Raw genomic sequence first — 21,393 nt, forward strand, 5'->3', positions numbered from 1 at the left:
AATTCGTCAATGACTTCCTTTTAAATACTTTAGCTGTCAACATTGAATAGTAGTGATCAAATGTTATTCACCATAAAAATATTAAACCGACACTTAATTCGTTGATACGCCTTTGTATGTTAGAAATGTAAATGGATAATGAGATTTCAATAAAACACATGCGATAGAAACGGACATCACTGATTTTTATGTTGAGTTATTGTCTACATATCCACATATTTTATTGTACAAATGCTTTTATTTACATAGCTATCTTATGGTTTAGTTGAACTGAACAAACGAAATTTTACAATTTAAAGTACACGTCTTCATAAAATGTAAAGTTTGTTGAAAAATATCTTCCTTGTTCATTGTTGAGCTGTAACATGATCATGAACGACACGATCAATACAAAAGACCAAGTGAATAAAGAATTTACATATGTAAATGGTATATTAAGACATCTTAATCTTTGAAGTAGTGTGGTTGAATATTGTGTTTATGGAGAATAAAAACAAAAAAATCGATGTCTTCTGGCAGACACAAATTCAAAGAGGAATTCAATAAATCAGTAAACGTATTGGGAAAAGACAACTATGGACACTATAATGATTCAGAAATGAACACCGAGGAATCGGACGGAAAACGACCATATAACAAGAGTACAGATGTGACATATGAGAAATTAACGCCTACAGTGGATGTTACCAGTATGTATGATACCATAAATAGCGATGATGTAGGCAATAAGGAACAAGTAGCAAACATGGCCAAACAGTATGGGTATACAACGGATTCGGAATCGGACAATTTTAAATGTTCAACAGGAATAGAAACGAGAATGAAAACATTGGCTGGAAATCAAGTGAGGAACCGTAATACAGATATTGCGTATGAAACCTTAGCGTCAACGAATGATACTTCAAATGAATATGACAAAATTCGAAGTGGAATTGATGATAACGCTCTCGAAAGACATAGTTCAGAAGAAAATACGAAAGTTTATACGAATATGATCTTAAATGCAACTGACTTAAATCTAACAGAAAGCAACCCTGATACCGCTAAATCATTCGAAGTGTGGACAAAGACAGAATCTCCGAAAGCTTTAACTAGCGAATATGAAAGTCTTACATTGCAAAATCTGAGTAATCAAGATGAATATAACACAATAAATGGAGTTGACAGGAAAAAGATTAGAACTGCATTTGCGTCTCGGAAAACCAGACTGATTTGCATTTTTCTTGTAATTGCAATTCTTGTAATTACAACTGTAATAACCACATTAGTTTTCACTGTCTTTAAAAATGAGAATGTTGAAAAATGTATATCGTTAATTGCTCCAGAAAATGGGTTTATAGACGATAAAAACAAAAAGGGTTCCTTAGTTGTGGGTACAGAAATAACTATCTCCTGCATGGAGGGATATTTTGTTGACGGAAATGATACAGTTGTATGTTATCTTAACAGAACTTGGTCAGAATCTCCAGCATGTGAAATAAGGGACTGTGGAATACCATCAGACATAAAAAATGGTTATATAGATGATTTAGAGAATACAACAGTTAACAGTACATTCACTGTCAAATGTGACGAAGGGTACATTAAAGTGGGCGTTGAAACAGTCACGTGTGACATGAATGGGACATGGAGGGAACTACCAAACTGTAGACCTGTGTCTTGTGGGATTCCTCAAGTGTTAGATAATGAAACTGTTATCGTGAACAACGTAACTACATTTGGAACAACTGCCAACTTTCGATGTATTGAAGGATTCTCGCTAACGAGCGCCTCGTTTGCAACCTGTTTAAGTAATGGCAGTTGGACACAGATTCCTTCATGTTTCAAAACGATTGGTACTGTATATTTTGTGTTCTTAGATATGTTCCCCTTTTCATTGTTACAACAATCTGTTAAGTATATTTGATTTTTCTTAACAACATGCATTGATCTGTAGAATGGTAGGAATTAATATTGTCTCAATATAAAAACACATAAAACCAAGACTACCGTGTGGCTTGAACCAGATATTCATTAACGAAAAAAGCATTGGTAGAATTCCTTAATTCAGACAAAAACCATCTCCGTGATAAAAATAATGGAAACTTATTTTTTCTAAATCTGCTTACAGGAGCAGCATGCGAAGAGGCAGAGGTACTGTATGACCTTGTACGAAGATCTAGAATATATCAAGCTGATGGTGTACAGGGTAGTGACCCGTTTGTCGATGACGAATACCTGTCCCCAGATTGGTACAGCGTAATTTTCAACGGGGAACAATATATAATGCCAGATGTAAATTCTATGCCGCAGTACAACTTTTGTGGAACTGAGAACCCGATTTATCTCAAGGGTGAGTGAAAGCATTTATGTTTCAGTTGTAATAGTTGTAAGGTTAAAGAATAACTGCACATATCAAAGCTCAGAATGACGAACAGTACGTGACCGCAATTCACAGACGGTCAGACGGTCAGACGGCCGGATATAAATATGAAGACATTTGAATAACTCTGTGGGTCTTGTAGCGTAGCCGCTCCTTAAGTCCTCTGGATAAATAACTCAATACACTGTTTTTCGTTTCTATGTAGTTTATTTTCCGTCACCAATTGTATAACTTCAGACTGACAGAGCTAACAAAATTCCATCTAGCACAAGTAAGCCTTTAAGCATTTCATAACTCTCTGTCTTCGACTTCGTTCTTTCTCGGGCTGTGAACAGCGCAAGGACTTAGCCCTGGCCGGCCTCCGAGCCGCCACGTGGTTGCTGTGTGAGCGGGCGTCCACTTTCAGCTTAATCTAGCAATTTGAAAATACAAATTATTATAAGGTAAACTATTGCAATACATAAAATGATTACTTTCATGTTTTTATTTTGTGTATAACTGCAAACAATTATTAGCTGTTTTGTACAGTGTATATTTATCTTACACACTATTTTATTATTCTATATATCTATAATATCATATATATCAATATAATAATCGATCGGTGTGTTTTATAGGTTCTTATCTTTAATGTACAGTGTTAATTTGTTCTTTCAAGAGCTCACCTATCCTTTGATGTATATTATCATATTAACTCTATTTTCAGGTCCATAATATCATTATACTACGTTTATATAGATCCTTTTCTATTTAATACAACATCTTCAAAAGCGCTTTACAGCAGACATTGACAATTACACATCTATAAACTGCTGCATCAATCTTTAAATAAGAAGTGTACACCAAACGCACTTAAATAACGTATTGGGGTATATCTATGAGCAATAAAATACTCGGAAAGTTTTTAAAGTTCTGAAAAGAAATATGCTTTGTAAACATTGTAAAGTAATCAGTGTATCCGCATCTATTAGTTTGGTTCGGCGGGTGTTTCATAGTCTGGCAACAGACTACACACAATACTCCACAGCACAGTTTTAGTCTTTTGGCACAACGTACGACATGTTGTCTTTAGACCGTAGGTTCCTTCCAGTCTGTACACTTTAGTTTTATCTTTATATAGGTGTGGAACGTTCATGTAGAACATTGAAAGTGTATTGTATTTTCTACCTTAGGATTAACCTTTTTATGTATCATATTATATTTGCTTTTTTAAATTCTCAAGTCGTTATCTTTTATGTATATTTATTTTTTTATACTTGATTATCTTAAGGTCCTTAACATAAAAAAATGATATATGTTATTGTATTTGTTTTATGTCCTTTTTATGTTTATTTTAGGTCCTTATAAAAGATAACATAAACTATAGGTACTCAATGTGCTACGCACATGTAGACCCTCACATGAAAACAGCTGACGGAAGGTATGACTTATCGATTACTTTTCACCTTTTCCGGACGGACATATGGGACTCATTTTCAGGCTGAATTGAATTGTATATATAAAATAACTTACAAAAGAGACAAATCTTTTCGTGTTTCCGAATTCGAACTTTTACAGGTGACATTCTACAACTGTATAATTCTCTATATTATAACACATGACTGTGTGTTGCTTAAATATGCATACTAATGTCTTCTTGGTATTATAAATTAAAGGGAATTGTTCTGTGTGTTGACAGAATGAAATACTTAATCCGTGCATTACAAAGACAATTTCTAAGCGAAGGTCCCTATTCTTCACATTGAATATATATTTTCCAGTAAATATCTACATTATTTGCGGTTGGACACGTATGCCTCTTTCAAATATATAAAGAATATATTTAAACATATTACAAGTGTTATCAGACTATGTATCAAAATATCCATATAAAATGTCATGAAATCAGAATATATATCGAAATATCAATGTTAGATTTTATGAAATAAGACTATGTATCCAAATATCCATTTTAGGCTTTATGAATTGAATGATTATGCTGAAGAATTCATACTTTACTGGAACACGGAATACAATATTATGGTGAGTTAACAGGGCCCTTAAATGGAATGATACAAATACATAGCAAATAAATGTAAATGCACATTTAATCAGTGTTTGTTCAGCCTAAAACATTAATTAGTTGCCGACTCATACACCAAAATAAAATTGCTTTTTATTTATCAGCTTATCAGGTTTTTATTTTCTAAGATATGATTGCTTGTACGAAAGGAGTTTTTTTCAGATAGTCGAAGCTGTATGTTAACTGATGGAAAATGATAAATAAACCGACAGCTGTTTGAATTAACACGCATTTTGATATTTTATTCCATACATAATGTTTTTCTTAATGCATTTTATGGCACACTTGATAATGCCAACGGAAAAATACGTGTTTAGACATTTTTACATTTCTGCTTGGTATAACTTTTTTGTAACTTAATGATTTTGGACGTTTGCACTTACAGGATATAAAGTCGAAAATGTTTTGCCATTTTGCCATTATAAACTGGATACATATATTTATCAAGCTATGCTCAAAGATCTTGTGAGATTTCATGCGTAATAAAGATTCTTCTTCTCTTCTCTTATAACAAACCTTTCCTGGAATTGGACACTAGATTTAGAAACACCTTTATGCGGCCAAGGAAATTCAACTTCAGATCGATATTGTTGTCGTACTTACGATGCTTTTCTTTTGAAACCATGTAATCGACAGCTGTGTTTGTTGATGGTCAATTACAGATAAAACAATACCAGGTTTATAATATATTTGTGACAACCATACAAACAACAAATATGTTGATGATAAACCATTACCATATGAATACCAAAATCGTAAACGCCATTCAAAGGAAACATACACCTGTTATTGATAAATTACAGTTGAAGTCCCTTATCGTGTTCATTCCATATTTTCAAAATCGACCAAACGACAGATATGTCCGTTGATTGTCAGTTACGAATGAAAAATATTACTGTCTTCATGCCGAATGTGTTTAAACCATTCAAGCAATATATCTAATATATCTGGCAGTTGATTATACTAGTTACATATGGAAAACATTAGTACCGTGTTCAGGCCATGTTTTTTTATCAATGTTTATGAAAAAAACCTTCAAACGGTTTTGAATGTCTGTTGGTTTTGATAGTAACAGATGGAAACCATTACCGTATTCAAGTTCAAAAACACATATCTGGTACTTAGGCCTAAAAAAATAATTATTTTTTTCCGGTAATATGCTCAAAAAAATAGGGTAGGTAGGTCGGAATTTCTTTTTTCTTTAAGTTAAGTCTAATGATAGAGTTTATATGAGCGTGTTTGTAAGTCTAGAATTCTTTTAACGTAAATACTTTTAATCGAAATATATAAATCTGTAATATCTTATTCGCCTTTCATTTGAATGATTATTGAAGTACTCTATGAAAAAGATGCTAATCAGGTCAATTCAAATCTGATTTGAGTGATATTCTGATTTTTCGGCGTGCCGTATTAAGCACGATTTTATGACCTCGTATGACCTTATGCCGCCTGAATAATGTACCAGTCGGATTGCTTGGTAAGGTATTCTCGGTATTTTCAGCCATAATGAGAGATTTTGTAAGAGTGGCGCTGATTGGAGGAAAGGCTGAAAATGCTTCACTCTGAGTCATGTGTGACACTGAGTGAAATGACAACGCGTTCGTCATCTATAACTTCTATAAGCCCAGCACCATCGGGTTGTATGCGTACCACTTGAACAGGTGTGCGTAACCAAATATTCATCTGCTCATCCGGACATATTTCTGTTTTGTTAAGTTTTCTTGTTAGGTTATTTCTGTTTTGTTAAGTTTCCTTTCCTTAAGTTTTGTTTTTACAAAAATATTATTTGTTTTATACAGTCATTAACTCTTACCCTGCATTACAGCAACAATTTCTAACCAGTGCAAATCATTACTAACCTGCAACAACATGTCCGATACTGTTAAATTTTAGACTCTAAATTTTAAATTAATCTTTCCGGTGAAAACAGTACTGTACATATTTTGAATGATAGACAAATTTGATAATAAGCTGAAGTAGGGTAAGGGTTCATGTTGCTTCCAGCAATTCCACAAATAAAATATAGAATGTATTTCAATATTGTTTGCTTACTGTTACCATCTTTTGAGCACCAAAGGCTCAAAGTGAGCTTTTGTGATGGTTTGGTGTCCGTCGTGTGTCCCTCCACAATTCCTAAACACAGTCTTCTTCAGAACTACTGTCCTCATTTCTACAAAACTTCACAGAGGCCCCTTTCAACATAGCCAAAAGATTTAAAATACAGGTTTCTGCCCATATATATCTTGTGCTTCAGTTACATCACGCCGACCATCTTTTTTAAAGATATTTCTTGTTTGGATTTTTTATAGACTTTTCAGAAATTATTTTGTGACAAGAAATGAGTACAAACAAGGGGGTTATGCCTTTGGAGCATTAGTAAATTGATTTCTAACATCAATAAGCATGTTTAAAGCACAAAAAGTGCAGTTTTGCATCTTTTTGTCAAAAAGTTGAAAAAAAATCTCCAAGGCCATAAAAAACATTTAGGGTCGGGCCAAAAATTTAGGGTAGGTCGGGATACCGGAAACGAACAATTTTTACGCCTTATGAAAACTGTACGGTATTTTAATGACAGAACCTCTTGTGCGTGTGCTGTTTCAATTCCTAATTTACGAAAGACATTCAAACGAGTTACCGTTACATTACCTTGCTCAAGTTCGAAACAGTCATTCTTTATGTGTTAATTTCAGGTACAGATGAAAACTGTAAGTTGTGTTAATGACAGAGCCTACTGTACTTGTGCAGTTTCAGTTCGGGCTGGTGGTGATATTTTCCTGATAAATTTATGCAACGGTATGAACTTCATTGGGATGACTTCATGTAAAGATAATGTTCTAAACATTCTAAAGTACAACGATTTGGAGTATAAGGTACTGAATTATTTTCAATCACCATACAAATGTCTGTCTGTCAGTCTGCCTATCGATATGCATTCGTATACAATTTTTATCATTAGTATTATGTTATTGTATACATCTTGAAGCTTCTCTCTTTCTTCTTTTAATTTACACAAACTGATCATTCCATAATATCGAGTATAAAGACCTACAACACATCGCCGTTGAAATGACGAAAAGGACTGTTATACACATCCGTACATATTCTGAAAGAAATTTGAAAGTTACAGATATGTGATTGTATTCTTAGACTGCATGTGAAGATGATGAAATCAAACGCGTGTTTTCTTTATTCTTTTTTAAACATGTGTCTTTTCATTTGTACGACACAAAACAGCGTACTCTACATTCCATTTCGAACTCATATGTGATTTTTATATATAAAATAATACATAGCATTATTAAATCTACAGCTCGTTTAAATGGGTCAGCCGTGTTGATGTACTTATAAAATAGACTTGCCCGGTTTATAGGTTGGTCAGGGGTACGGATATGTATTGTATTTTGCCATTGGAATATTTCTATAAAATGCGTCTCCCCTTCCGTTTAGATCCGTCCATGTTTACAAACACGTTTGTTTATTATATGGACTGAATATTTAAAGTTCTTTCCATTTGTCTAAAATGTGTGTGTGTGTGTGTGTGCGTGTGTGTGTGCGTACATGCGTGCGTACACGCGTGCGTGTGTGTTCGCGTTTAATGTCTTTTTCAACAGTTTTTCAGTCATTTAAACGACGGTGTCTACTTGTAGCAGTGAGCACAATGCCCAACTTAATAGTGCTGCCTCACTAGAATATCACGCCGTAGACACATGGCATGATATCCCACCCAGTCACATGATACTGACACCGGGCTGACCAGTCCTAGCACTATCCTCCTAATGCTGAGCGCCAAGCGAGGAAGCTGCTAGTACCATTTTTTACGTCTTTGGTATGACGCGGCCAGGGATCGAACCCACGACCTCCCGCTCTCGAAGCGAACGCTCTACCACTAGGCTACCGAGGCGGTGTCTAAAATATCACTTTATCTTAATACAAAAGGCAGAGACTCGTAGGCAAAGTAATAAATACGTATTGACTTCCAGCAATGGCGTCATATCATTCTGACGTCATACACATTTAACTTCAGACCAAAACACTGGAACAATGATAAACAGCTGTAAATGTTTGGATTTGAATTATTCTGTTTTAAAGTAACTTTCGAGTTTCTTGATTAAACATTTTTACCTTTATTAGCTCCAGTCATTGTGAGGATTTACCGACCTAGGGAAAGTGATATCAACCTCCTCGCGCTTTTCACACGTCGATAAATCCTCAAATTGACCTCTTCTGAACGCAATAATTGAAGATACATCACGGTGTATGATCAACCTATAGTTCGTGTTAATTAATACATAGAACAAACTGAAACACTGTTTTTAATCTGAAAAAGAAGAAAATATGTACAATTTTATAAGTAATTATTCGTACTTTTGTGTTTAATTTTAAAGGTTTTTACTTTTACCGGGACAGTGATACAAATCCACATAATACAACCGCCGAATTACGACATATTGGACATAGATGTTAAAATGGCACCGAAGGATTTCCAGTCTATTTCTGGATTATGTGGAACGTTTGACTCGAACAGCGGGAACGATTTTCACACTAGAAATGGGACTGTCACTGATCGAGCAACTTTTATTAATGCTTGGAGGTAAGTTTAAACAAAAAACAGTGAGTGCATGCTTGACATTTCAATGGTGGGCATCGTCAAATTAACTTCAACTGTTTAATAAAATCTGTAAAGTCTTACTATCATATATAGCATATGCCTTTATGTATTACAATCGCACTTCGTTAGCTAGAAATCGACGGGACTGTCAATATTTGTTCAAGTCATTAGTATTTCAAGTCAACGAACATTGAAAAATATATAAGGATTTTTCTCAACGATGAGTTCGATCGAAGAATGGTGTTTAAATTATCCGAGTTCGAGCGAACCAAGTTTGACATTTTTTATATTTTATATTTGTACAGTAAAAATATTAAGTTATGAAAAATAGTGGCACAATAAGCATCATAATGGCGACCTCCTGTACCAAAAAGTGACACTGCCTTTTATACAGTATTTCCTGCTTGAGTTTTGATATTTGTCTTCAACTTAATTTTATGCTCATATATGTGCGTTGACAAAGTGTTATACCCCTTAACTATGCAAAAGAGTGTCATGAAATTGAAATAAGTCATATTTTGTAATAACTCTGTGACATATCTCCTCCAACCAGCTAATAGTGTATAAGATGCAGACCTTTTCAAAAAAATTGATGGCGGCAAGAAAGTTTTGTTTGCTTGTATGATCTTTTTTTTTTGCAATCATAAGTCGTTTGATCAGTTTTTTATTGTTATCTTTTTGGAAATTTAAATGACCATTCCAAAAAATGTTTATTTACTTTTAAATATAATTTATGATTTATAAATCCTCGAAATTCTAAATCTTAATTCTTTTTTGAAAGGTTATACGTCACCTTGACGTTTTCTCAGTCCTATCAAAAGATATATTTTGTGTTTTTCCTAGCACGGACATGTGAGAAAATGTATAGTTAAATAATTATGCTTTCCATTTACAAATATGTTAAAAATTGCACATTTTTATCTTCTTTATGATGCTTATATTCTATGTTTTTGTTCTATGATAGAGTAGGACAAAGTGACAAAAACTACCTGTATCCAACGTGCAATCCTGACGTCAGCAGTTTTGAGGACGCAGAAGAGTCGCATGCTTGCACCTGCAATTGTTTTGATGGAGTCAATATTTGTGATACTGACAAAAGCGAGGCAACTTGTGCTCCGTCAAAATTTTTGAACTGTACTATAAATCAAAAGAGTGATAATCTGTGTGCAAGGTTTTCTAACAAGTGTGTGAGCACAAACTAGACCTATCAGACAAGTTTCAAAAATTCTAGACGTCTTGCAAAAGTAATGAATCTTGGTGTTGCAAGATGTTTGACACATTTACAGTTACATGTTCAGTCTTTGATATAAAAGAAGGATATTATATCCATCAGGGAAAGCCACGTTCTAAAAACGCAGCCTCCCCGAACGTAAATCCAGCACATGGGCGCGCACAAGACCAACACTCTCTCTCTCTCTCTCTCTCACACACACACACACACACACACCACACACAACGTAAACGCACAATGACAAAACAAACAAATAAAGGAACACAGTGGGCACCGCTTTGGAACGGTCAGTTGGGGAGCTTAAACAAAGTAATTATTTAACTTGTCTCAAATGATATTAGTTGCGCAAAATTGATGAATGAAAGTTCAGTTTGCTAAAAGTATAAAATTGTTAATCATGTGTTCAAGCATAACAGGAGCAAGATCTAAAATAGTGACAGGAAATGAAAATAAATAAAACTCATATATTTGTAGCTTCTTTCAACAGATGAAATGACGGCATATAAGGGGAAATTTCATATTCATTTAAAATATGGTTTCCATGTCCAAATAGACCTTCAAAATTGGCTAACCAATGCATTTAATGTAGATGTACAAATAAGGACTATTCTATTTTAGACATGCATATATCACTTTATACTGCAATAAATTCTATATAATTTTACCGTAGAAAACTTCATTGGTTTACAAACTTTTAAGGCTTTTTCATTTTTGATGCGTATGCGAGAATGATAAAACAATGATTAAATGTTTGTACGTAAACATCTTTTTCCGGTAACAGAATATACAATCCAGTTCTAGTTATTTACCTAAAACATATTTGAAATAAGTTAATATTGATCCATTCAAGTCGAATTATGTCAAAATTATGCTGTTAAAATGTTGCTCTTTGGTTTCCTCACTGGTATGTATCACTGAAAATTCTAACACGATCCGCAGCAATTGTTCTATAAACATATAGCGAAATCGCCTATACATGAATCTACGATAAAATATGGTTGGCTGTTACATTTCACCCCATATGATCGTAACATAAGAGATTCTACTCCAGTTCCATTACATACGAATTATTTCAGGGCCAAACGGTTGAAAACAGCATCTCAAAAACATAAATATAATAAAAAGTCATACTGATTTAATATGTGTAGGTCCGTAAAACTCGTTCTGATCTCTACGAGCGAATTCAGTTAGCTTAATTATGATTCAGCGGTGACGTCATAAATGTATGACATAAAGTATGATGTCATAATGATGTGACATCATATAAAAGTTAAGCTGGTCACTCGTAACACAGTGCTACGCACTCGGGATTTAATTATTACGCATCCAAACTCCTGCTCATATTTTATTAACTGATAAAATATAGGAACAGATTTATTATTTCTTAACTAAAACGATATCTGGAATTTCAAGTATCATATTTTTACCCTGAAATTGTAATATTGATTCCTCCTAGCAAAATATAACACATCTACAGGAGAAGGGAAAAGACATCCACATAATAGCTAAAAAAACATCCTCTTTGTCACTACTTCTGATGTGATAAGTATCTGAAAAAATAACTATGCATACATTTTATTGAATTTAACGTCTCACAATTAAAAGTCATATTGGGACTTTTCCAGCTTTGATGGTGGAGGAAGACCCCAGGTCACCCTCCGTGCATTATTTCATCACAAGCGGGCATCTGGGTAGAACCACCAACCTTTCGTAAGCCAGCTGGATGGCTTCCTTACATGAAGAATTCAACGCCCCGAATGAGACTCGAGTCCACGTCGGTGAGGGGCAAGTGATTTGAAGTCAGCGACCTTAACCACTCAGCCAAGTAGGCCCAAAATGCATACATGGTCCGAAAGTATTATTCTTACACTACCAGATTTGTTTTCCTATAAACAAAACTGACTTAAACTGTGTGTTTTTGTGCATCACAATCACTGTTTTCACGGATTAATAATAATTCACTTCCTCTCAAGTATATGCAAAATAAAATGCAAAATTTATTTTAAGCTAACTAAAGAAATACTGTATTCTATCAGTTAAATATGTTTATATCTCATCACTCACACTGTGAAAATATGAAATCTATATTTTCACACTATGAGAGATATAGCTCCGATCTACTTGTACATTGTGTATGAATTTTAAATTATTTGCTTAAAACAGGATGAAAATTGTAGTCGCACTTTGTTCTTTATAGTATATTTCTCGATTCAATTTTTTTTACTTAATGAGAATTTCATAACGTTATGCAGCAAAAAATAAAATAAAATAAAATGGAACTTTATGTTGTGTGCGGCTTTCTAACGGCACAACACGTCTGACGTCATGTCTGTTTACGTGCGTCTGGTTCCCACGCTGAGATTAAAAATTGTTGCAAAATGCACATCTCAACGTAATTGAGCATAAAAAAATAATGTTCGTTTGTTTTTCGTGAATGTTGAATATATCTCACCTCGAAGCGAGAAAATGTTCACATTTTCACTCAAAACAAACAAATATCCTCTGTATAGTCAAGACGGAATAAAACTAGCACATGTCATTCCTAAGCTGATAAATAACCTCTCTCACTTATTCTGTGGTTATAAGTATCATATATTATCATTTTACCAGATTATTATAAATCTAGTATAATAATAATAATAATAATAATCACAATTTAGAAAATATAACAATGCACATATGGTCGGAAAATAAGTATTTCATATAAAATTGTATGTTATAATGCAACAAAATCACTGTTTGTACGTCACAAATGTTACGCCGTTGTGTCAAACATCATAGCATCATCGTAAAGCAAAGGAATTAACACATTTGTAAGACAGCAGTTTGCTGTAGGATAATTTAATCTACCTGCAAGATAAAGGATTTAACAGGAAACGGGACGAAAGACGGAGTTTTAAGACATTTCTGACATCGTGTAATCTTCTTCTTCCAATACTGTACATGGCCCACTCTGGAGCATTGTCGTACAAGTGCAACTTTACAAGGTGGATGTGAGGCGCAAACAAGTGCAGGTTAAAAAATGGTAAAATCGCAGGTGTACGTATTTACAGTGGATTACAGACAATGCCCGCCTTGAAAGCCTCTATGGTAGTGGCTCCTGTCAGGTGAGCTGGCAGAGTGTTCCATAACCGTATACTGGATGGAAAGAAGGAGTGCCGGTATGAATCTGTTCTGCAGAATGGGCCCATGAATTTTGTGGTGGTAGCCCTGTTGATGGCAGCTGAAGTGTGGTAGTGGGAGGCAGGGTCTATGTCCACAAGGCCGTACACAATACGGTATACCATAATGGCCTTTGCGTACCGTCTACGCTGCAGCAAAGTCTGCCAACCTAGTTGGTTGATCATGTTGCTGGTGCTACTGGTAGTGTGGTTATCCCCAGTTACAAAGCGCGCAGCTCTTCGTTGCACAGCTTCAAGTGACTGAATACACATCTGAGTGTGGGAATCCCAGGCTGGGGCAGCATATTCCAGTATGGACCGGACGACCAGGGACGAATAACATCTATCCTTGATGTTACTTGGGCGGCTTTGTAGGTTGCGGCGTAGAAAAGCTAGGCTGTTGTTTGCTTTCTTGACCACTGTCTCAACATGTGGTTTCCAGGAAAGGTCCTCAGAAAGGGTTACCCCCAAGTATCTTCCAGTCTTTGCAACCGCTACTGTGTGGCCGCGAATCGTGTAGTCTGCGCATAGCGGGTTTCTCTTGCGAGAGAACCTGATGACTTCACATTTGCTGGAGTTATAAGACATTTGCCAGTCCTTTTCCCATTTCCCATTGGAGTCGGTCAAGGTCCTTCTGTAAGATCAAGGAATCCTGAGTTTTAATCTTCCTGTACAGTAGATTGTCATCACCAAAGAGTGTAGTGATGGAGGAAACTGTTGCTGGCATGTCGTTAATGTACAACAAATAAAGAAGAGGACCGATCACGGACCCCTGAGGGACACCGGAGGTAACAGGTGCAGATGCGGATGACTGGTTCTCAACAACCATTTGTTGGCTCATGTGATCTGATGAGTTTTCGAAAGGATGGAACAAAAAATGTTTTTCAAAACCAGTTCATAACCTGCTTCGCTCCCGCCTAATATGGATTTCCTCGACAGCGTATATCCCGTATCCTGTCACCAACAAGCAGTGTAACTAATAATCTCATCACTCACACTGTGAAAATCTATATTTTCATACTGTGAGAGATATAGCTCTGCCCCCTCATACATTGTGTATGAATTTTAAATTATTTGCTTTAAACAGGATAAAAATTGGAGTCGCACTTTGTTCTTTATAGTATATTTCTCGATTCAAATCATTTTACATAATGAGAATTAAAATATCATAATAACGTTATGCAGCAAAAAATAAAATAAAATGTAACTTTATAATGTGTGCGTCTTTTAACGTCACAACACGTCTGACGTCATGTCTGTTTACGCGTGTCTGTTTCCCGCGCTGAGATTAAAAATTATTGCAAAATGCACATCTCTACGTAATTGAGCATAAAATAGAAAATTTGTTTGTTCTTCGTGAATATTGTATGTATCTTACCTCGAAGTGAGAAAATGATATAATAATAATTATTATATTCCATATTCACTCAAAACAAACAAATATTCTCTATAAAATCTGACTAAAATATATCAAAAACGGTGATTTTCTGTTTAATAAAATCGCTGTTTGTCGTTCCGATGCTAATTATTATAAGACTTGGGCACTTTTCTAATAAAATTTCTTAGCATCTTAACTCCAAACAATAATTTTATTCAACGACAAGTCACTGTTTGGGATAAAGTATGTAGTATGTCTAAAAAAACATATCTCATGTTGTATATTTCTTGCTTTATTCGACAGTTTTCATCTATTGACACTTGATCGTATTTTTGTTTTAGTATTATCATATTTTTTAATTACAATGCTGCCATTAGTCGCCGGTAGAAACGGCGACTATATTTGATACGCTTTAGGGTTCTACAGCTGGTAGGTGAAGTTATTAAAATGTGACAATGAAAAAATGATATTGTAAATAAAAGAAAAATATGACAGTTAATGAAAGACTTACATAAAGGAATTAGGTGCTGAAAATTGCATAAGATTTTTATTATTTCAAAAGAAAGCTTTTTTAGGAAAATAGGAAAAATGTATAAAGAACATACCCCTATCCTATTCAGCCGTAAATAAAGCGAGCACTGATTGGCCGAGTCTTTACCTGTGTCTACGTCACGCTGCGAATCGTACTACTGCAGACGAAAAAAAAGATCTACATGAGCGCATGTAAGACAATGGAAGTAACACAGTTTTAGGACAAATTCTGTGACTGTCTCTTGTATGTAAAACAGTTTATAAATGAATGTCATTAAATTTCATTATTTCTTTACTTTATTGTCAAACTATGGGCCTTTCATTAGAAGCTATATAATAATTTGTCGAAATGTTTTGGTTACGAGAAATCTTTCGCATTTATTGTTTGAAAATGTGAAAAATATATGCCGTCGTAGATGATGGTGCGTGGGTTTCAGAACGAGGCTTAGCGTGTGTTTTGTAAACAAAGGAAAACGATTAAGTTTAGGTAACTTTCATCAAGGATACTACGTTTTTCAGTCTTTTAATTTAACGGCATGCAATGCACTGCAATTTCAGTTATTTTTTCCATCCAATCTTCAAAATATTAGCCGACAGTTTTCCGGCAATTTCATGCTCTGCATCAAAATTTTACTTGTACTCTTTGGATAGCAATATAAACGGACGTGGCAGTTTGGGTTTTGTATAGCGAGTTCAAACGTTAATAAATATGCGTTGCTTTGGATAAAACTACAATGTTATTTTTGTAAGTATTTACAATTAGAACAAGATGAGCTAGAGTTTAAGAATTGAGTAACTGCAACAGGATCCGTTATTTCTATTGTTTCCGACTTTCAGATAAATAATATTACAAGTTAACAAAACTATATACACAATTCTTAGGTAGAAGGGTACACTTTGAATTTTAGCCCCGTCAATATTTGTTATAATTAGAACTTCGTGATTTTGGATGTCTATAAAATAAAGAGAGAGATAATGATTGTTAATTCTTTAGAAAATTTAAACAGCTGATACAAGTATAATTCTGGTGTCAGTTGTAAAACTAACTGCTGCTAGCTTTGTATGAATCGATGAGTCACCTTGGCGCGGGGAATTCAAATCATAGAAGTGTTCCATGCTTGTTGATTGACACTCAGGAACATTTTTGCTATTTTGTGAACAAAACGAGATGGATTGGCCACTATTCCATTAATATCCTGTAGGTCAATAGGGACTATTAAATTGAAAAATGCGATAAAACTGGACCTTGTTCCTGCAATGGGATCATTGCAGGCTGTTCAAAAAGTGAAAAATTGAAGATTTTGGCGTGTTATTTTTAATGGATAATGTAAAACTTTCGTTTTGTTAACTTTCTGTATTCTTGTATGAGAATTCTGATCTTGTCATTAATCAAAAGCACAAACCATGCACACAATTTATAAAATCGCCACCCTGATTCTGCTCATTAGGGAAGTGCAATATTACGACTCGCTCATGTAAGCTTGCCGTGCCCAAAATTCTCGAATCTAAGTGTACCCTGCTACCTTAAGGAAAATCTGCCAAAATTATTTATTTATTTATTTATTTGGGTTTTACGGCGCACCAACACAGTATAGGTTATATGGCACCAAACAGGACTACAAATTTTGGTTCCACATCTCATTTACATCGAAATAAAAACATGAAATTATGGAATCAAAATTTGCATACCTGCTGGAATCACAGAGTTACTACCAAAACCAAGTGTTAAGACCCTATTAGTCGTCTCTTACGATCATGCAAGGGTAAGGCAGTGGTACCAATTCTTTTTAGCTCACCTGTCACATAGTGACAAGGTGAGCTTTTGTGATCACCCTTCGTCCGTCGTCAGTCCGTGCGCGCGTCAACAATTTCTTGTCTGCACGATAGTGGTTCCATTATTGATTTTATTTTAACCAAACTTGCACACAACTTGTATCACCATAAGATCTCGGTTCCTTTCTTGAACTGGCCAGATCCCATTATGGGTTCCAGAGTTATGGCCCCTGAAAGGGCCAAAAATAGCTATTTTGACCTTGTCTGCACAATAGCAGCTTCATTTATGATTTGATTTTAACCAAACTTGCACAAAACTTGTCACCATAAGATCTTGGTTCCTTTCTTGAACTAGCCAGATCCCATTATGGGTTTCAGAGTTATGGCCCCTGAAAGGACCAGAATTAGCTATTTTGACCTTGTCTGAACAATAGCAGCTTCATTTATGATTTTATTTTAACCAAACTTGCACACAACTTGTATCACCATAAGATCTTGGTTCCTTTCTTGAACTGGCGAGATTCCATTATGGGTTTTACAGAGTTATGGCCCCTGAAATGGCCAGAATTAGCTATTTTGACCTTGTCTGCACAATAGCAGCTTCATTTATGATTTGAATTTAATCAAACTTGCACAAAACTTGTGTCACCATAAGATCTTGGTTCCTTTCTTGAACCGGCAAGATCCCATAATGGGGTCCAGAGTTATGGCCCCTAAAAGGGCCAAAATTAGCTATTTCGACCTTGTCTGTACAATAGCAGCTTCATTTATGATTTGATTCTAAACTTGCACCCAACTTGTATCACCACAAGATCTTGCTTCCTTTATTGAACTGGCCAGATTCCATCTTGGGTTCAAGAGTTATGGCCCCTTAAAGGTCCAAAATCGGCTATTTTGGCTTTTGCAGCCATATAGAGACTTCATTTGTGGTTTTATTTGATACAAACTTCCAAAATATCTTCAACAACAATAAATCTTGGATTCCATGACAAATCAGATCCAGTTGTAGGTTCCAGAGTTATTTTATATCAGATTACCTCACCTGATTATAATCAAAATGGATTTATATCAGCAAGTACTTATAGGACTTATTTGAAATTTCATTATTGTTATTAGTTGGACTGAGACAATCAGGGTAGATAACTATGGACTGATTTTATGTCAAATTACCTCCCTTTATTTCAAATTAAAATGGGTATATCTCCGTAACTAATGAAGATACTGATTTGAAATTTCATTTATGCCAACATATTTATTTCGCAGATCCTTCTTTTGTTCACTTACGATATTTTTTTTTAATTACTTCCCTTTTACGTTACTATAAATAGCTTATTTTTAGTAACTTTTATAATTGGCCATAGGGAAAAACCGAGACCACTTTTCTGTGGTACAACATAGATGGTACCTCCAATTTTTTAGGTGTTTTTTGACATATCTATACCTTGTAAGAATTTTTGTCTTCTTTTTGGTTAAATTTCTTCCCTTTGTTGTTCCTGTCCTTTGGATTTAGATTTGTTTTTGAGGACCTTCTTGTCTCAAGTGCAATGATAACAGGTGAGCGATATAGGGCCATCATGGCCCTCTTGTTATACAAAGATCGTCCCAGAACCACATGTGCGGTTTCACATATTTTAGAACCTCTTGTTCCATATTTTAAACTTTCTTGGACTTAAAACGCTAGCTGACGGCACAGCAGCTCAAAAATGTTACGGTGAGGACACATCAAAGCATGAAAGTCAGTATATACGTATACGATTTTTTTTTAGATTCTAGCACCATTAACAGTGTTCTAGTACAGTAGAAGCATAATATTTATCATTATCAACCCACGTAACGCATATTTAGTCCACCAGTTGTGCATTTCGTCAATCAGGGGGATGCTCGGACGGTGGGGACCCCATGAAATAGGCAAGTAGGGGGTGGGGACATTTTATTTTCGCAAAATGATATAAAATTGACAACGGGATCATTGCAGGCTGTTCAAAAAGTGTAAAATTGATGATTTTGGCGTGTTATTTTTAATGGATAATGTAAAACTTTCGTTTTGATAACTTTCTGTGTTCTTGTATGAGAGTCCTGATCTTGTCATTAATTAAAAGCATGCACACAATTAATAAAATCGCCACCCTGATTCTGCTCATTTTGGAAGTGCAATATTACGACTCGCTACATGTTAGCTTGGCCGTGCCCAAAATTCTCGAATCTAAGTGTACCCTGCTACCTTAATCCTTTATCGCAATAACACTATATGGATGTGTTTATTGTTCTCCCGCATTCTTTTTCGTGTGGCTTGCTTGCTTTTTTGAAGTTGCATATGTATAAGATCTTTTTGCTTATTTTTTCTGAAAGGTCATTATCGTACTTTAACTTTGCCGTATGTATGTACTATCGCAAGTTTCATCAGTTATTTATAGTAGTTTGTATGTGTTTTGTTTGGTATAATTCTTTTATATCTCTTTCACCTCTATGTTATTAATATGATGTTATATGTCTCTTCCATGAAAATATATGCTGTGAAATATTATTACATAAATACACATTAACACTGTTTTTCAATAACTAGGTCCACTAAGGCATGTCCAAATGACAAAAATCTGACTAAATATATATTGGAATAAAACATGCATAAAATGTTGGCAAATATCGGCTTAGTGTATTCCTAAATTTTTCTATGCATTACTACAGCGGTTTACGATGATCATAATGTATTGTAACAGTTGTAATTTAATGTTATTTAAACCTTCGTGACTGAATGGTACCCTTCTACTGACTCTTGATAGTTTTTGTTTAGGCACATGTTTTTAAACAGTAAATAAACATTATTCTTCTGTCTCAAAGATATTTTTGTTAATCGGAAAGACGTCATGCATGTTTCTTTTCTATTGCATTGGTTATTCTAACAAATAATATACTGCTGCATAATTTTTGTATGACTTGCTGTGGCTGATTTTGAAACGTCAATATTTTACAGAATAAATAAAAATCAAAATTTAGATGTTTGTTGTATTTTAAACAGTTGAACATAAATTATAATATATGTACCTCTTTTTCAAGGGAATAATATCCAAAGACCTATATGCGTATAGATAAAGTAATAAGTTAACACAAAGCTAAATGATGTTGAAGTAACAAAAGTTTATTTAAACTCTTTTAAACATGTTACACACTCCTAAGCTAATTACTATCTATTAAAATCATATTTCTATATTCATTTAACGCTAAACCCAAATTTGATATTTATCCGTATCTTAAACTGTTTTTGTTTTGTTTGTTTGTTTGTCAATATGTCATTTTATGTTTTCTTACAAACGGCGCAGTCCAATATTATAGTCCGTTTTATTCGACCTGGCGGGGTGGAGTTAACCTCTGACTTATGCAAATAATGGTAATCTTAAAAAAACGAGCAAAATAGGTACAGCAATATAACTGTTTAGTTCCGTAATCTTCGGTAACCAAAGACTAACATTCAACGCTACATTAGTTACATGTACTTCATACCCTGCACAATAATGTAGTGGACCGTCGCGAAACGAACTATATAAACTTATCATATAAAATGTCATTAAAACAACCTGTAAGTGAAATATACAGTAATATTTGTATTCCTAAACACACCTTGAAAGATTTTTTTTCTTTAAAGTCTTTCCTTATATGTATAGATTTTGTTTTTATCATTTTTGCACAATCAATGAAGGTATCTATTGTAACAGTATTTTTTCAGTGCTACTTGAAGTATGACTACCGCCCGTGAAATGCATGTACGGATTAGTTTTATATGAGACCGGAAAGCGGATTAGCTACAAAACTGAGGGATCTTCTCAAAGTGTTTTATATAAAATTTCATAGGGTCACGTTTTCATTCCTTTCAATATTTTAGCATTTGATCATCCCGTGTCCGTCTGATTGTCCATCATCTGTCTTCATCACCAGTTGACTTGGTAAGACCCGAGAGGTCACATTATTTTGCGGTTTCTTTACTGGCACTTGCTCAGAATGTTTTTCTCAATAAAATCTCAATAAAAACGAAATCGATACTGGATCATTGGCGTCAACATGAGGCCATTAGGCTGCACTGTAGTAATAGAAAGCCTTGGTCACATGGTAAAAAATGTATTTGTATTAAATCGTAGACAAGCAGTTCGAAACTGGGTCATCTGTGTTAGAAAACCAGGCCACGCGTCAGTCTACGGAAGACACTTATTAACACGCACGAATACTTGTGAGAATGTTTCTCTTTATGATATCTAGGTTAAGTTCGAAGCTATAACATACTGGCTTTAAAGTAG

At 34.7% G+C, this 21,393-nt stretch overlaps 1 protein-coding gene across 2 annotated transcripts; it reads left to right on the plus strand.

Moving 5' to 3' along the window:
- The first annotated feature begins 372 nt into the window (after nucleotides 1–372).
- On the plus strand, nucleotides 373–20,085 carry LOC123539332 (uncharacterized). 2 transcript variants are annotated; one of them, XM_053529415.1, is made up of 7 exons: nucleotides 373–1,835; nucleotides 2,111–2,332; nucleotides 3,700–3,782; nucleotides 4,318–4,384; nucleotides 7,115–7,294; nucleotides 8,810–9,015; nucleotides 9,998–20,085. In XM_053529415.1, the coding sequence occupies exons 1-3, from the start codon at nucleotides 506–508 to the stop codon at nucleotides 3,714–3,716; spliced, it is 1,569 nt and encodes a 522-aa protein (XP_053385390.1). In that variant the 5' UTR covers nucleotides 373–505; the 3' UTR covers nucleotides 3,717–3,782; nucleotides 4,318–4,384; nucleotides 7,115–7,294; nucleotides 8,810–9,015; nucleotides 9,998–20,085. The 2 variants fall into 2 exon arrangements, with proteins under 2 accessions (XP_053385390.1, XP_053385389.1); XM_053529414.1 differs by lacking the exons at nucleotides 3,700–3,782; nucleotides 4,318–4,384.
- The last annotated feature ends 1,308 nt before the right edge of the window (nucleotides 20,086–21,393 follow it).

The sequence above is a fragment of the Mercenaria mercenaria genome, chromosome 18 (genome assembly GCF_021730395.1).
Source record: "Mercenaria mercenaria strain notata chromosome 18, MADL_Memer_1, whole genome shotgun sequence".
Classification (NCBI taxonomy): Eukaryota; Metazoa; Mollusca; class Bivalvia; order Venerida; family Veneridae; genus Mercenaria; species Mercenaria mercenaria.

Coding starts and splice junctions, on each gene's coding strand:
- LOC123539332 (XM_053529414.1), top strand. CDS start 506: ATGTCTTCTGGCAGACACAAATTCAAAGAGGAATTCAATAAATCAGTA. Junction 1,836..2,110: donor TTCATGTTTCAAAACGATTG/GTACTGTATATT, acceptor ATCTGCTTACAG/GAGCAGCATGCGAAGAGGCA. Junction 2,333..7,114: donor GAACCCGATTTATCTCAAGG/GTGAGTGAAAGC, acceptor TGTTAATTTCAG/GTACAGATGAAAACTGTAAG.